The following is a 17,745-nucleotide window of genomic DNA, read 5'->3' on the forward strand; positions in this document are numbered from 1 at the left end:
AACTCCTTCTGAGAACGCATGTTCACAGTCCACTGAGTCTGTCATGTGTTCCATATTCCAAGGCTGGCGCCATCACCTCAGCCATGTATCCTCAGTATGCTGCATACTCTTGAATCCGGAAGTAAGGACAATGCCCCCTAGGTCAGGGAATCGTACGAGAACACTTGTCTCAGTATCTGGTTAGGATGCAGCATGCAGTAAGGAATCTGCATGGTGACTCTCTTACTGGCTACCTGTAATGTGAATGCCATACTGTAAGAAAGCCACCAAGAGGAAACCAGGTAGTAGAGAAGTCATTTGTCCATATTAGATCCTCAAAGCCAGGTCTTGATTAACCAAGAAACAAAGAAGAATACAGAAAAATCCAAGATGCCCAAGTAGGCTTAGTCCTAAGTATAAACACCCCACAACCATGTTGTCTATTCTAGCTTATGGCTTTGAAGCCTATCACCCAGGAACATTTTGTGAGGTGCAGAGGCCCTGTGGGTTAGCTAGTCAGCAAGGCTCAGGGCTCCAGAAGCCAACACTACCTCTGGACTGAGTCTTCCTCTGTTTCCTAGGCAGGCCTAGCCCATCCTGCCTAGCTACCCACTATGTTCTGGGACCTTGTCCCTTTGAGGAGTGAGCTCTGGAGGCTGTCTCAGAAACAGCTTGTGCTTCAAGCAATCCCTGACACTTGCATATTAAGTCAGAGGAAACTCATCCCAGGTCCCTAAGGCAGCCACACTGTAATGGACAGTTTGCACAAACTTCAAGGGCCAGGTGGAACAGGACCTGCCTGTCCTCATACCACAGAGATCTAGCTGTTTATTTTGTCACTGAACTAACTCTGCTGTAAGGATCACAGAAAAGCAGGCATTGCTTTGTAGTATGTGTGTGGGGTGGGGGTGGGGGTGGTGTCCTCTGAGCCAAAATTACAAAAGCTTTCAGCAGAGGCAGAAGGATGGTCTTCATGTCTGATACTGGGCCATGGCCCTATAGCACGCACTTGGAAGCTATCATAGGGAGGAAGGAAACGGTCAGACGGGTTCAACAGTCCACAGGGCTGAGGCCAGGTGTGGATAGGGAGAATGCTGGGAGCTCTCCCGTCTGCCCAACGCAGTACTGCCACTTGGTCCTAGTGGTGTTAGGACATGGCCTAGCAGAAGCCAGAAAAAGTCTGGGAAATAAGCGATGGCTGGGGTTAAGGCCCACACTTCAGCTGAAAGCTGCCTGCAAACTCCTCACCCCTCCTCCCATGGGACACAGCGCCTCCTTGAGGAAGGGGTGACTCTTAGGACCAGACCCCAACTATGTCCAAGTGATTGGACTCTTCTTGTCCTCCCTCTGTGGGGTACCATGCCCCTGCATGCCTGCTTGCACCTTGCCCATACTTCTTATTGAACTGCTTGTCCTTGGCAGCAGAATGCGGTACAATGTGATAATGCCAAGGGGGTCATGGAAATATCCCTCTTTTACGAAATAACACAAAAAGTTATCTGGATGGAATTCAGGCTGGGGAGGCCAAGAAGGGCATTTCATCTTGAACACTTTCCTCATCATTCTGAAAGAGTCTTTTCCAGCCCTTTCAGCTCTTAAGAAACTGTCAGAGAGAACCGCGTCTCCCCTTCCTGGCCCACAGCATGCCACTTCCATTTTCACCCGAGTGGAACCCAGGCCAAGGGCTAAGCATGGCCCTTGTTTATCCTCGCAGCAGTCCTGTGTGGTGGGCATTATTTTTGTCCTTTTACTGTGGAAAACAGAGACTGGGAGAGGCTGAGCTGCCTATCTGTAACCACAGCAGCTCATCATAGGACTAAGCTGCAGAGGCAGGCCTCCTACTGAGGGTTCTGTGAAGACCCGGAGCACACACACCACAGACAGGGCAAACCCACTTCCTTCTAAACAATCCTGATACCATTCTCTCCTACAGGAAACTGTGCCCACTATCAGAAGGGAGGATGGTGGTATAATGCCTGTGCTCACTCCAACCTCAATGGAGTCTGGTACCGTGGGGGCCATTACCGAAGCCGATACCAGGATGGGGTCTACTGGGCTGAGTTCCGAGGAGGATCTTACTCGCTCAAGAAGGTGGTGATGATGATTCGGCCCAACCCCAACACCTTCCACTAAGCTCTCCCTGGCCACTAACACCATCACCTGAAGCCATCCCAGCCGTGCGACCTCAGCACAGCTCTTTGCTGGCCCAACTCAGCCTGGGAGGACAGAGTGTTGGACTCTGCTTTCCAATGTGGCTCTGTCAGATGATGGAAATGAACTGTGTTCTCGGTCCCTCCTGCCTTCTTTTACACCCAGCCGCTCCTCGTACTCTAGGACAGGACAGAACTGCAGTCTTCCAATCAGTTAAGTTCCTTTAATAAAAACACAACTGCCAATACTGCCAGATATGACAGACATGCACACGAGCCACCACGTGTATGCTCTTAGACACACATCACACGTGGGATGTCTAGACACACATATGGATTTCCACATATACTTAACTTTTCCATGCTCAGTTCTTAGGGGCTTACCCCAGCACCACAGCTTTCCGCTTAAGACAAAGTACACCTCATTGTCTAAGGACAGAACAGGCCACGTAGCCCTGATTTCGAAAACTAGTCCTTGGTACTGCCTGGATTGTTTCCAGAATGTCTGCAAGCTCATCTCTCACAGAGGGGTTCCTGGCCTTCTCTCTATTGAACCCCCTTGGGCATGTGATCAACCACCTCCCCTCCTACTGTTGTATGTTCCCCTCTCAGGATGGCTCAGCACCGTTCCATCCAGTTACCCCTCAGCCTGCACCTCCTGTGCCTTAGTCTCTGGATGCCCACTGGAAGTCAAGGGTCCTCTTCTCTCTTCTCCCCCGGCCTCTCCTTTTCTGCCACACAGACCTTTATTTCTGGCACAATTCATTGGCCTCTGGGCAGGAAACAGTCTAGGCTCAGGTTCTGGCTGGGAACGGGAAAGAAGGCCAGGCCAAAAACCACAGTGGCAGCCGCAGAGACCTGTATTTAGTCTTGCACCTTCCATTCATACTTTAGCCTCTACAGAATTTTAACCTCTACACAAACAGTGCCCTGCTTTGCCAGAGATACTCCATTGGAGAGAAGTCACTGCCAATAGGTTGGGACCCCAGACGGCTGCAGATTTGAGGTCCTGTGCTCATGGGGAACAGTCTTCACCCTGTCACCAAGTTACATCTCCTCAGAAGATGAGGCCACAGAAGGAAAAACTGACTACTTTCCATGAGTTGCAATGCTCTCAGGAGCGCCTGATACACTGCAGCAGGGTGACTTCCTGAGTCCCACTTAGAGTTACCAGATGACTGCCATGCCAGGGGCAACAGATAACTCAAGAAGGTGAGACCCTCCCAGTGGGTGCGTGTGCCGGGTGTGTGAGGTGCAGGGCATTTGGTACTGTCCAAATCTGGGTGCACTGCCCTATTACCTCAGCATTTCTCCCAGTGTACCATGTAGCATGTTCTCTGTATATATAAAAGGGAGGTTTTGTTTTGATTTTGTTTTTTAAAATATATTGCCAGACTATCCTTGTAATGACACAAATCTGCAATAAAAGCCATCAGTGTTGTGTGGATACACCTGCACTGTGTGTTGCTCTTCTAGAATGCCCTCCTGGGGCTTCTGTTAGTAAAAGCAAGAGATGCAGTAGCTAGCACACATAAGGCCATCAAGACCACACCCTCCTACCTGCCCCATCAGGTCCCCACACCAGGGCACCTCTGGCCAGTGTGGCTCTCTGCAGCAAAGCTTCGATTTCTGGCTAAGTCTCAAATGCCAAGTAGATCCTCCCTCACAGGCTAAGCAGTTAACACCAGGGGCTTCTCAGAGCTGTTCCTGTGTACCCAACTATGGCTCAGGCCTTCCCTTACCCAGCCTCCCCTGGCCAAAGCTACTCTATCATCTAGGCCAAACCTTCTTAAAGACTAGTGCAGGCAACAGGCTCCCACGCTGCCTGCCAGAACTGTCTCCTTGTAAAACAGACTAGGGAGGGAAACTCTAGGATGATGAGCAGCTCTAAAACCATAAAGGAAGAAATCAAGGGCAAAAATGATCAAGACTGATATCAAACAAGAGAAGCCTCTGAGCTACACACTACTATGTATATTAACTCCAGATACAGAATTAATATTCATACCATAGCCAAACTCAGATGCAGAAGGTATAAGCACTATGGCAGAAAACTTAGTAACATTTATGAGTGACTTAGATATCACAAGTGGTTGATAGGTAAGAAAAATGCCAGTAAGAACAAGGGCAGTACCCTAAATAAAGAATATGACAGCACATGCTGCCTCTTGGGTTTGCAAAGATGGAAAGAAATTCATGTTGATAAGACATGGAGAAGTATCTTCTGGTTTATGGACAGAACTAAAATGTGACTCAAGTACAATGGCTTACATGGCCATCCTTACCTGCCGTGAGAATGCTCCTCCGAGCGAGGTCGGGGTAGTGATCAAGTGTTTCCTGAAAGCCAGAGCCTTGAAGCGGCCTTGCTGCTTTCTTAGACAGTGGAGAGGGAGGCCAGCATTCCTACCTTACAGAAGAACAAGAACCGATCCTACAGAAACTGCCCAGAAGGTACGAGATGACGGGCACTCAACACAAATTCCTAACTTGTTCCCATCTCCTGTAGTTGTTGGGGTGACTGTGGAAGCTGGACACTACCTGAGGACAATGTCCCAACCTTGGTGCAGATGCCAGCCACACCTCCCACATATATGGAGCTGGAGTGAGGAAACAGGGCTGAGGAAAACAAGGCTCATCCCTCCAGATCCCTGGTCTTGGGGCCAAATCCCCAAACAGTTTTGGTCTGGAAAGCCAGGCTGAGCAGTGTGAAGCAGCTTCTCCCCAACCTCACCCCAAAGCATCTGAAATTCAAATGAAACTGACACCAACTGTTTTTCCCAAACCTTACCCCAGCACTCACATCCCAGTTTGTATGTGTACACATGTATGCATACATGATGTTGTGTGGTGTGTGAAGAGGTCAGGAAAGGGTGTTAAGTGCCTTCCTCTATCTGAAGCTCACTGTTTTGTTAGATTAACTAGCCACGAGCTCCTGGGATCTACCTGTCTCCAACCCCCAGCACTGGGGTTATAGGGACTTGTAGCCACCACACTTAGCTTTTATGTGGGTACTAGGGATTTGAACTCAGGCCCTCCTGCTTTCACAACAACTCCTCTTACCCACTGAGTAACCTCCCTAGTGTCCAACCCTAGTCTTACTCAAATCTTACGGTGGGTATGTGATGTTTGCAGAGATAGATACACAGCCTGTTCTCCTAAGGGGGAGGAGAGGTCAACTCAGTAGTAGCAAATTGGAGCCTGGAGAAGGGGCTGTGCTCAGGATCTTGAATGTAAGTTCACATACATAGCCAGGCAGCCTCCTGGGCTCTGCCTGCCAGAGAGTAATACTCTGACCTTCTTCACCAGGAACATTGCAGACCCACAATCACACAAGTTCCAACAGCACCAAGTTCTCTCTCCTTAGCGGGCTCACCTGTCTGAAGCTATGGATAAAAAGCAAGAGTCTACTTTCCTCCTTCCTGTCCCTCAGTGTCAATCTCAGCCACTCTCTGGAACAGCAATGCTGAGTGGTACCAAGAAGCCCTCCCCCCATAGGCTGCTGCTTTGAGCAACACTGAAAACATCCTTCAAGCTTCTGGATGCAATGGTGGTGTGAGTGCACATGTCCTCAGTGTTTGGGTCCCCACTCCCATCTTCCATCTCTGTCCTATCCCAGGCTTGCTAAAGTAAGAGAACTGAGAGGAGGCAGAGGGCACTGTTACATGTGCAAAAGGTGCCCAACTGTGGTGGTTTCACCTGAGAGCCCACAGACTACAGAGACAGCGACAGCTACTGAGGGTCACCCACTCCAGAGCAAGAGAGCACTCTGCAAGATAGTGCCTGGAAACAGCTTCTGCAGCTTTAGCCAATGCCCTCCTATGATCTGTGCATTCAGTGACAGGAAAAGACCCTAGAGGAGGGAGTGTCCTCTAGCACTTCAGAGAGGGTAGGTGGCCCCTCACCCCAAGCCAAGCAGCAAGAAATACCAGGATGAATGGGCTCACCATTCTCAGAATAGATCCCAAGTCTAAGGACCCAGGCACCAAAGCAAGGAGGGGAGTCCAGGCCCAGAGTTTAGCCTGGTGGGGCAGGGGCAAGGCAGAAACCTAGGGCATAGCGGGGAAGCAGCATTTCTCCTTCAAGGACAGGAGCTGGGGTAAACAGAAGGAAAGCCAAATACCACCGAGAGGGGAGGGGATGAGCAAGCTGAGTTTTTGAACTCAGCACAAGCACTGGACGAAAACCAGGTAACTGCAGAAGACACCTCTGCACCCCCATCCCAAGCCCAGAGCACACCGGGCTGGTGGGAGAGGCAGTGGAACTAGCAAAGCAAAAACCCAGCAAAGAAGCCCACCTTGTATCCTGCCAGGCTCCAGGCATCCAGACCAGATCTCTACACAGAACCACCTGGAATAGGGTACAGTTCAAAGGGACTGGGTTTTCTCATTGAAGAGACTAAAGGGCCTGTGTAGTCTCAGCTTCATCTGGGGACAGGGTTGAATGAGAAAAACAAAAATAAAATAAAATAAAATAAAATAAAATAAAATATCCACAGAGAAGGCTTGAAAGGTACACAGAGGAAAAATGAGGTTGGTTTCTTCTTACACCTGGCTGAGTCCAGCTCACTTAATAAGTGGGTCACATGAGGACATGAGGTATTTCAAAAGGGTCCGGAACCAGAAACTGCCTGGAACATCTTCAAGAAACAAGGAACAGCCATCTGTGCTCCAGTTCCCTCCCTTCCTGTGGGTCTCTCTCTGGGTTTCTCACTGGGGATTCATCTACAGTCCATGCACACTACCTGTCGGAACCATAGTGCCAAGCAACCCTCCTGAGCACAGGGGTCCCTCCTGGCTGAGTGTCAGCATCTCCATTCCAATGCAACTCCTGGACAGAGGAGCCAACTGGCTAGCCTGATCTACACCAATCCTACCTCAGAGCCAGCTGGGTGGAATGAATACTGATGTTAGGGATGAGAGGCAAGGGGCATCCTCAAGTTCTCAGGAGAGGAGGAAGAATCACAGGCAGAGTGTACATCAATAAAACTGTTCAGGTACACTCCAGCTGTTACTAGTCCCCACTCCCTCCAGGATACCAGCTCAATAGACGCCATGCTGCTACTCATCAGATGGGGTCCTAGTCTTCAGGCCCGCTGCTGACTCTTACCTCTCCTGAAATGAACACCCACCCTTCCAGGCCTGGTTGAGTCATTGAACATGACCTCTAGTAGTGTCCTAAGGGCCTCAGCCTGCTCTTTATGGGTCTCTCTGGATACAAAAGCAATGTCCCCACTGCTGGGGTCTTCCTAGCCATATTTTGTTCTGGCTAAGGCTCATGCCATCTCCCACCTATTGCATACTTTCTATATCAGAACTACCATGGAGTTCTGATATACATACATGATAGTGTATGTCTCTCAATGTTCCCAACTAGAGGAGGTGGTCTATATATAAGTACCCTCTCTTCAGCACAGAAATCTGAGGCTCACAGATGAAGGTGATATGTAGCCGGAGACACTCAGAATTTGAGTACACAAGTCAGTCTGATTCCTGACTCAGGCCTACAGCCAGGGAGGAGGGAGAGCCCTGTGGTTCCTATTGTCTCATCTCCAGTGTGCACCAGAACAGGAGTGGCAGCTGGCCAGGTATTGGGAAGCCAGGGCACAGATATCTGCATAGCTTACCTTGGCATAACAGGCACAGAGTAACAGGGGGCAGTGACACAAGAAATTTTACTGTTCCTTGGGCACTCTGCCAGGGTGAAAGCCACTGGGCCCTGTTTTTCTCTTTTCTTCCATCAGAATCAAGAGCCAATTGTCCTACACCCTACAGACTCAGCAGTCCTGACCTTTGGCACTATTTACAGCTGGCCTCCATCAGCTAGTAACTGGATAGTGGTCAAGCTAGTTGATCTGGCCACCACTACCAAACGGTCTGCTACCCACAGTCTCAGATCCCAGAACTAAGCTAGAACCAACCCTTACCCAGGATGCTGCTCTTTATGGATACATACCTTGCTATAGAACCAGTCAAGTCCCCTGTCTTCTGGAGCTGGAATATCCTGACCTAATTTAGCCCAGATACAGAGCATTGTTCTAATCTGTACTGGCTCCCAAAACACTTCCACTGGGATCCTTCCCCCCATATCCCAGCTGGCTGAACTCCATGATAGTTCTGATGAAACTGGCTTCACAAGCTCATTAGGATATGCTCCCTTCCCTCTGCTTCAGTGTGTACTGAAGCTAAGGGACATTCCATGATAGGAGAGGGTACCTTGGTCACATCTGCCTGGGGACTTTGCAAAGCTGGCAGAGGTCAGAATCTGGGAGGTGGCTCATGTGGAGGAAGCTGTATAATGACAGAGGCCTGCAATCTCATCTCAGTGACAGAAGGGTGACATCTCAGTGTCACCCTTTTAAAGTATGGAATGCTGAGCAGGCTCCAGGCAAACATTTAGGCCAGCCTGTTCTCCATGGGCAATGCATACAGGGAGAGGGGGCTGGGAAAGATAGCCAGAAAGCAAACATGGGGTTAGTAATACCTGTTGGAGAATTCAGAAACACCTACACTCTAGGCTGGAGACTGAACATCTGAGAATACTGCGGTGCATAGGGGACTGAGAGAGAAGGCTCTGAGAAGGACAATGTATAAAGAGTGAGAAAGAAGGCTGTGGGCGGCAGACCATGGGGCCTTCTCAGAGGGTGTCTGGACAGCAGCTGTCTCCATCCTAGAGTTCCCCGTGTTTATGAATACTCCACTGGGCAAAGAAGGGCACAGATGACCAGGTGCCCCACTGTGTTACCTGAAAACAGGGAAGCAGAAACATCACAGCTTCTCAAATGAACTATCACCCAAGTAGCTGAGCAAGAATCATAGTGTATACATCTGCAGTCATTAAAAAGGATCCATGACACTGGGTGGGGAGAACATGTAAGGACAAACAAGATGCATGAGAAGCTCCCATCTGGTTAAAAATTAGCTCAGGGTTGGAGCATGGTGTGACCCGCTGATAGGGAGCACAGTGTGACCCGTTGATGGCTGTGGGCCGTGTGGATGGGTGCACACTCCAGCTTCCAGCAATGGTGCCTTTGGGAGGAGCAGAGCAGCGTTCACAGTTTACTTCCTAGACTTCTTTGTACTGTGGATGATCTTCAGAGCAAGCAATAATTTTTAACAACTTTTAAGAGTGGGTATACCTGCCGGGCAGTGGTGGCGCACGCCTTTAATCCCAGCACTTGGGAGGCAGAGGCAGGCGGATTTCTGAGTTTGAGCCCAGCCTGGTCTACAGAGTGAGTTCCAGGACAGCCAGGGCTACACAGAGAAACCGTGTCTCACCACCCCCCCAAAAAAGAGTGGGTACCCAGTGCCATCTCAGAGCACAGCCTTTCTGGGTGGTCACATAGGAAGGAATGGAGTCTCCCTCATATGCCCAGAGCCCAGGGCATACTTGTCTGCAGACACAACCCTCCTCAAAGGCAACCTTCCAGGCCTTTCCAGACCCTAGTGATCATCCCTAGAAACCTTCATTCTTACAGAGCTGCAGTGGTAAGCACTGTAGAACATCTTCCTGCACGTCAGCTTTGGGGAGGAACTGAGCTTTGTCACTGCATAGTTCCCCACAAGCACACAGTGACAGTTCATTCTTCATTCCCATAAAGATGGAGCAACAAAGAACATCATCAGAGTGAGGTACAGACCAGCTACTTCATCTTCTCAGTGTGCTTCAAAATACCCCAAAACTACCTTATCATCTAATAGTTTCTATGCAGTGGGAATATAGGCATGTCTGAGGCAGATGCCTCTGCCTTCAGCTGTAAGACATCAGTCAAGCTGCAGGCTGGGGCTGAAGTCTCATGTGCAGGCTCAGCTCTCGGACAGAATCTGCTTCTCTGCCTCTGGGGCTTCTCCATAGGACTGCAGAGCGTAGGCTGGAGTCCTGTAGGATGGATAACCCCGGAGTAAGAAGGAACGGGCATAGTATTTTATCAGATCTCTGAGTCACTCCATCATTGACTTTATTCATACCCTACAGCTGCAAAATAAGCTAAAAATAGTGCCTCAGAGCAAGGGGTTGGGAGCTGGGTGACTCAGCACCTGTCTCATGAATTATGTGACTACTATTAATGTTACTTTCTCATTAGAGAGACAAAGGCTAAAGGAAGTCAGAGGAATAGGTTCACCATGATGTTGAGTGACATGAAGCACCAGTCACACAAATTATGTGACTACTATTAATGTTACTTTCTCACTAGAGAGCCAAAGGCTAAAGGAAGTCAGGGGGATGGGTTCCCCAGTGAGAACCCAGGTCCCTGCTATGAGAATGTTCTCTAGTGCACAGCAGCATGCTTAAGCCCTTACCTCATTTTGTAGGCCTAGACAAAACCTGACCCAGAGCAAAGCTGAAGGCAGTTCTATCTCCCATCCCAGCCAGGCTGGGAGTCAACATGCCCTGAGGGCTCCTCTCCTGGCCACTGTTTTCCTCCCTCTGTTTATCTCCATGGAAACAGAGGTGGTGAACTAAGGATCTTTAGGCTAGGTGGAACCCTAGCCCCAGCATGAGCTCAGTTAAACTTGGTATTCATCTGGCCTATGGTTGTGTAAACAAGTGGTCAAATTTACAAATTGGGGGTATTTGATAATATCCACTGGCCCCTTGCAATGTCCTGGAGAAATTTAATTTTTAAGGTAACAAATCTAGAGGCTGTACAACTAAAAGTAATTTTCTCCCTTCTGGGAGAAAGCAATATGCAGCTTACCATAAAATCATGGGAAAGTATCTTTGAAATCACTTGTCTGGTTGAGCTTGGGCTGAGAGGGAAGTACCTTCCTGCTTGCTGGATCTCAGGAGGGCTTGGATGGCTGCCTTGAGGAAGAAGAAACATGTCTAAACAGTCTCTCAGCTAGAGAAGGACCGCAGTCAGCCCTGACAGGACTGTGGGCACAGTGGCAGGGACGAGAATGCAAGGCACACCCATCACCCGTCCTGGGACCCAGCTTAGACATTCTCAGTGGCACTGATATCCCCGTTCCATTCTTAAGCCCCAGCCAAGCAAGAAGATTCCCAACTAGAAAGCCAGGCTGGGACAGTAGGAGGCAATTAGACAGAAGAATGGGAGGAGTCAGAGAACAGACCAGGTTCGCAAGGGGAACAGCAACTGTTGGGCAGGAGCTATGGAACAAGTGAGTGTTTCTGGGGGATCCTCCGAACACATGGGGTGAGGACTGAAAAAAGACAGGGCTCCTTCGAGTAGGTGGGTTCTTCTCTGCTGTACATTAAAGGAAGAGATTTCCCAGTGCTGGTCAATTTGGGGTCATCTTCATTACTCCACAATATGGATGTGCTGCTGTTGGATTTAGTCTGGGGCAAGGTGGCCGGCCCCCACTGGGTAACAGCTATTCAGATAGAAGTCTCTAAGGACAGTATGCCTCAGCCCTGCTGGCACTGGCTGCATCCCCTGCATATACAAATTCTGCCCTGTCCCATGCTCACTCTTTCAACTCCATGATAAGAGGAACCACAGTCAAAAGCACACCTGAATTCTCAAAGCCAAGACCAGGCTGGGTGTGGGTCTCCATCAGGTGACAGGGCTACGTTCATTTGGCCTTGGGTCTTTCTAAGGCTTTGCTCTGGGATGGATGAGTCGTCTCTGAAGGCCTTTCCCTCCCCCTGGTCCTCTGAACTGCAGTGACTCATCATACACTCACACAAGACCCCTGGCAGGTCTTCTCTCCTCCATCCAGCATTCCTGGAAGCCACTCAGTGTGCTATAGTCACAATGATGTATGTAAAATGCAAACCCAGCAGTGGCTTTGCTTAAAGCTTTCATGTCCCCACTGGCTCTAGCCAGCCAGGTCACAGCCTGGGCTCCCTACTCTTAGTGTCTAGCCCCTCAGGGATATGTTGCTCTCGTCCCATCCAGCCTCGACCTCTGACACACTCCCTCTCCATCATTCTTGACTCTCTAGCCAGTTTTTCTGCCAAACATGATTTCTCAACTCACTGCGACCCAGACAAGGTGTGCTCTCAGCTTCTCCCTTCCCAATGTTCAGCTTACTTCTCATTCCTTGCACACAACCAGGGCTCAGGGCCAGTCTGTGGGATGTGACTGACCCCACACAGTATCCACTGAGGTGTTCATTTACTGTTCTGGGAGATCCTGAGCATCCAAGTGTACAGGTTGGTTGGTTGACAGGTTGGTTGGTTGGTTGATAGGTTGGTTGGTTGGTTGACAGGTTGGTTAGTTGGTTGGTTGATAGGTTGGTTGGTTGACAGGTTGGTTGGCTGGCTGGCTGGCTGGCTAGTTTTTTAAGGTTCTTTAATTTCTGGCAGTTTGACCCAGCTGCTGGCAAAGAACTCACCTCTGTTCTAAACTTCAAATTTTGTATTTAAGAATAAATGCTTTAATTTCCAAATGGAAGGGTTTGCTTGTCTGACTTTCCTTCACACACTCAAGGTCTGGGTAAGTTTCCCAGAAACTTGTTTGTATCCTCCTGCTATTTAGGGCTGTCAGGAGGCCTGGTTCTTTGCTCCTTGAGACATTACAATTTTCCACACTGCTATGGTACTTTGAGATTGGCACAAAAGCATTTCGAATCCATCACATTCCTAATTTTATTTAGCTATTTCCTGTAAGAAATAGTGAGGAGTGAAAAACCAAATACCTCTAGATCAAAACAGTAGCTCAGAAGGGAGAGGTGGAGCTGATCCCCCTACCACCTCCATCAGAAGCGGGTGCATCAGAAGGGAGGGGCTGTCACACTGACTCAGGGACAAACAAATAGTCTATTTCCCTGTATTATTTCACATTCTGGAAGGAACTAATATGAAGTCTGGTTTTGCTTTTAATATTTTTTTCTCTCGATGTTTTATTTTAATTTTTAAATTTATTTTATGTGTTTTGCCAACCTTTGCACTATGTGTGTGGGTATGGAACCTCAGAGGCCAGAAGAGGAAGCTGGATCCCTGGAACTGGAGCTATAGGTGTTTGTGAGCTACCATGTAGGTGCTGGGAATCAAACCTTTATTCTCTACGAGAGCTATCAATCCAGGCCCACAGAGTTTTTTAAATCATGCTTTACAGGGTACTCGGGATACTAAAGTGTGGCCAGCTGTCTCTGAAGTCTGGAGGAGTGAAGGAGCAGGGTCAGGCTAGGGACAGCTGTGAGGACCTGTAAAGCCATCTTGGTACATGCACACTCCCAGGGACAGGTTAGCAGAAACCTACCCTTGTGGATAGAGATGGACCCCTGCTGCAGCAGAGAGCAGATATTATCAGTGGGGCCTGGAGCATCAGGGACTGGCCAAGCATTTCTCCTCCCACCCTGGAAGACATCTGTAATGAGATCTGTGGGGGTCGGGGGTGGGGGACATTTTGTTCCTGTATCTTCCTTTCCAGGCATTACATAACTGCTCCCATTTAGATAAACATATCCACCCTAGAAAGGTTGTGTTTTCAAAAGGATCCAAGAGGCAGGACTGGAGCACGGCAGTCAGACAGCAGATGGAGACCCAGCCCCATCAGGACAGATAGAGGATCTTATTTCATGTTCTCTTATGCACACATGACAACGTGCCTGTCATCCTGAGAATGAGAAGCAGTGGGCACAGGCACACCCTATTCCTCCCCTCTGACTCTTCTGAGCTAGGGTTGCTCTGCTTCAAGACGAGAAGTATAACTTAACTGTGTCAGGAGGAAGGAAGCCACCTGAAGGCTGAAGGGGCAGGAACATGGCCACTTGAGGGGCTCACACAGAGCCAAAGCAGGCAATCAGAGGACTTGGGGATCCTCTGTGAAGCACCTACTAGAGAAAGGCGATCCAGGGCAAGGTGGGCTATTTCTATCCAGATATGCCAAGCGGCAAAGGTCCCAGAGGCCAGAGCAGACTGCCTGATGACCCAGGAAACCCCAAGACTTATCACAGGAAGAGCCACAATCCACAGAGACCCAACAGGTAACTTGTTAAGGGACAGGTAGGAAAATGATGACCTGAATTGTAGAGCTGGGGAAGGGCAGTGTCAGCTTTTAGAGCTGTGGCCTGTCCATGTGCACCAGCCTTGGCTCTGCTACTGCCCACTTACATGACCACCGGCAACCTCAGTGTCTTAGCTACTGAGATCATACAAAGAGACAATGCAGCTAAAGGGCTAGGCATGGAAGGTAAGAGACACACAACAGCTCTCACAATCATTCCTAGAAAAAATGCCCCTTGGGGAATAGAGGTAAGAAGATGGAGGTAGGCAGTAGTTCATGACCACTCTTGGCTACATAATGACTTCAAGGCCAGCCTAAAATATATGAAACCATGTCTCAGAAAAAATAGAGAATTGGGGGAAAAACATACCATTCTTGATGACATTATAGCACTTACTGTGCCTGAACACACTGCACCCATCGTCCCTCCCCTCCCCGGCACCTTCGTACCAATCCCTTTCCTACATGACAGTCTTGTCATCTACAGGGCTGTGCACATGAGTATGCACTCTCTCGGGACAGCCACCAAACGCACACACATGACAGCTTACAGCAAGGCAGAAGAAGAGAATGCGAAAGGAGATGATCACACTGGGGGAGAGGAAGAGAAAGGAAAAGGGAGAGAATAAAAGCAGGCCTCTCACACTGAGTAAAGCCAGGGAAACAGAAACAACTTAAAATAAATCCAAACCATGGTCAAAGACTTATGGATGGATGGATGGATGGATGGATGGATGGATATATATATATATATATCCTTACACCATCAAATTAGAATGTCACTGACTATAGATAGGTATATCTATATATCACCAAGAATATTACTGCCAATTAAAAACATAACAATTGCTTTATCATCAATTTCAGAGGAGTTAAAATGTGGAAAAAACCCACACTGTATATTAATTAAATGCAGTAAATTCAAAAGCAGAAAAATAATGTGGCAAATTCTGAAAATCCAAAATGTAAACTTTAATTATTTGGGAAGATCAACAGACTGTAACAGGGCATATGAGAAGAGGAGAGGAGAGGAGAGGAGAGGTGAGGAGAGGAGAGGAGAGGAGAGGAGAGGAGAGGGCAGGGGAGTGGAGAAGAGAAGAGAAGAGAAGAGAAGAGAAGAGAAGAGAAGAGAAGAGAAGAAAAAAGTAGGGAGGGGCAGCAAAATAAACTAACAAGGACAAATATACCTGTGATCCCAGCATCAGGAAGGCAGAGGCAGGCAGATCTCTGTGAGTTTGAGGCCAGCCTGATCTACACCTTGAGTTTCTAGGCAGCCAGAGCTACACAGTGATTGATACACACAGACACACAGACACACAGACACAGACACACACACACACACACACACACACACACACACACACACAAAGATTCCCTCTTCTGGTGTCTGTGAAAATAGAGTACTTATATACATAAAATAAATAAATTTAAAAAAATCATAAAATAGATAAGTTTCCTATTTAAGAATAAAAAAACCATGCAAAGAATGCTTACAGATGCTGCTTCAGACGCTGCTGATGTCTATGTAAACTGTACTAGCCTGAAGCATAAAGGGTCTCTTCTAGAAAAGCCTTTCCTTCCCTGGTTATTAAAACTGTTTCAGATCAGAACAAGATTGGCTTTCTCCTGAAGATCAAACTACATACAGCATTTTTCATATATCCAAACTGGCAATATGAAAAGGAAAGAAAAATAGATTTGAAATGAAAATGTCTACCAGGTAGTGTTGGTACACGCCTTTATCCCAGCACTCAGGAGGCAGAGGCATCTCTGAGTTTGATCTGACTGGATCTCTGAGGACAACCTGGTCTACAGAGTGAGTTCCAGGATAGCCAGGGCTACACAGAGAAACTCTGTCTTTAAAAAGAAGAAAGGAAGCAGCAGTAGCAGTGGCAACAACAGCAGTGACAATAGCAGTAACAGCAGCAGCAGCAGCAGCAGTAGCAGTGGCACGACCTTGTCTTGCTTCAAAACAACAATCTTTAAGGTGTACTCTGAACACATATGTTGAACTAGTTACCTGCACTTCCAAGAAGCCATGACAAAGCAATAGTCATACGCACTATAGTCACACAAGTTTTTATAGCACAAGGCCGTTCATTTACCAAAGACAACAGTGTAAACAGTGTAAACAGCAGCAGAGAAGAGCAGGACTGAGCCTGACAAACCCAACTGACAGCACAGAGCCACAGTACAGACACAGACAGCAGGAGGCGTCTGACGTGAGTAAACACATCTTTACATATGCCAAGAGGAGTGAGATACAAAGCAAAATATCTTTTAGTGGATAACTAAAGAAACTTTCTACTTCTCCCAATTCCAATAATGAACACAGTATTTTATAACTGGAAATTTTAGCAATTGTTACTAGAATTTCTTTTGCTGAATTTTATGAGACATATAAATAATGACCAGAAAACGAGAACAGAAGGCTTATGCCTAGGTCCCCCAGTTTGGAAGGATCTGAATGAACCGGCAAGATATCATGACCTGCTGACCTCATGATCCATCTGGGGTACAGCCTGGAAGCCTGGGGCTCTCACAGTGTGGGAGGCAAGGCCCTCAGAGTCCAGGTACATAAGACAGAGTCACCTTGTTTCCACCTCACTAGTGTTCCTATCCTGGGAAACATCAACAGCCTAGAAGCGTCAACAGCCTGCTCCAACCAAGGAGCCAACCAAATCACCTCTTTATCCATGATCCCTGCTGCTTCCTGGAAACATCTCAACTAGAAACTGTAAAAACATCTTATTTGGCCCTGAGCATGTTATGTTGCCTGGAAAGTTAATAATATAATACGCCAACTGAGACTCATACCTAGATAGGGAATGCTGGGCACCATCTTCAGACTTCGGATGTAGTCCCGAGTTCGCTTGTAGTTGTCTTCTTTGGACATCAGGTAGTCCAGTTTCTCAAAAGTGGTCTTGTCTTTGCGATTCAAAAGCTGAGATAAAAAGAAATTATCTGAGAGGGGGGAAAAATCAGAAAAACTGATAAAACAGGGCTGTGACAAATGGCAAAAACAAAACAAAAACCACCTGAATGTGTGTCCACAATATATCAAACCCTGATGGAAGTCAAGATGCTAAAAGGCCTTGAAGCTGCCTTGTCCACAGGCCACAGGATATTCACCAATATACATCCAACACTGATCTCTGTGGGGGCAAATACTGTACAATAGCACAGGAGTCATTCTAAAGCTCTAGCCTGCCTCTTCCCCCAAAGCCTCATGCTGAAAGATGCCATCAACTACCACATGAATCAAGTGGATGTGCCATGAGGACATGATAGTGTTGCAACTCGGGGCTCTCCTCCAGATTCCCCCCACATCCTGTGTCATAGTTCCCTGGGCATGATGTTTCACATAAAGAACCTTCTTTTGTTTAAGCAGCCATTTGCAGAGCCACTGGTTAAGAGACTCAATGTGAGCAAGGATATAAGAAACGAGACACAAGCTCTGTGATGACCGAGTGCTTGGCATGTGAAACTACTGATCTGGGAGAGAGGATGGCTCAGTGTACACACTGAACCTTCCAGAAAGGGGTGGAGACCTTGACTCCTGGAGTCTAAACCCGATGCTGAGGACTTACATACAGTATAGCTATTTGTCACATGCCAAGTCAAAGACATGCATCTTCAAAAGCAATGGCTTTGAGGAAAGAAGTTTAGAAGCCAAGCTTGAAAAGAGGGGCTGGGGTAGGGCCA

General features: G+C 48.0%; 2 protein-coding genes across 15 annotated transcripts in view; one reads left to right on the top strand and one right to left on the bottom strand.

The window, feature by feature from the left end:
* The window catches only part of Angptl2 (angiopoietin like 2), a 31,334-nt gene extending 27,756 nt beyond the window's left edge, over positions 1 to 3,578 (top strand). For both annotated transcript variants that reach the window (XM_034496564.2, XM_034496563.2), the window contains one exon: positions 1,913 to 3,578. In XM_034496564.2, coding sequence (XP_034352455.1) covers positions 1,913 to 2,112 — 200 coding nt within the window. In that variant the 3' untranslated portion in view covers positions 2,113 to 3,578. The remainder of the gene's footprint in view (positions 1 to 1,912) is intronic.
* Positions 1 to 17,745, bottom strand: part of Ralgps1 (Ral GEF with PH domain and SH3 binding motif 1) — a 252,182-nt gene that overhangs the window by 109,960 nt on the left and 124,477 nt on the right. For all 13 annotated transcript variants that reach the window (XM_034496562.2, XM_034496560.2, XM_076928534.1 and 10 more), the window contains one exon: positions 16,858 to 16,984. In XM_034496562.2, coding sequence (XP_034352453.1) covers positions 16,858 to 16,984 — 127 coding nt within the window. The remainder of the gene's footprint in view (positions 1 to 16,857; positions 16,985 to 17,745) is intronic.

The sequence above is a fragment of the Arvicanthis niloticus genome, chromosome 2 (genome assembly GCF_011762505.2).
Source record: "Arvicanthis niloticus isolate mArvNil1 chromosome 2, mArvNil1.pat.X, whole genome shotgun sequence".
In the NCBI taxonomy this organism is placed as follows: Eukaryota; Metazoa; Chordata; class Mammalia; order Rodentia; family Muridae; genus Arvicanthis; species Arvicanthis niloticus.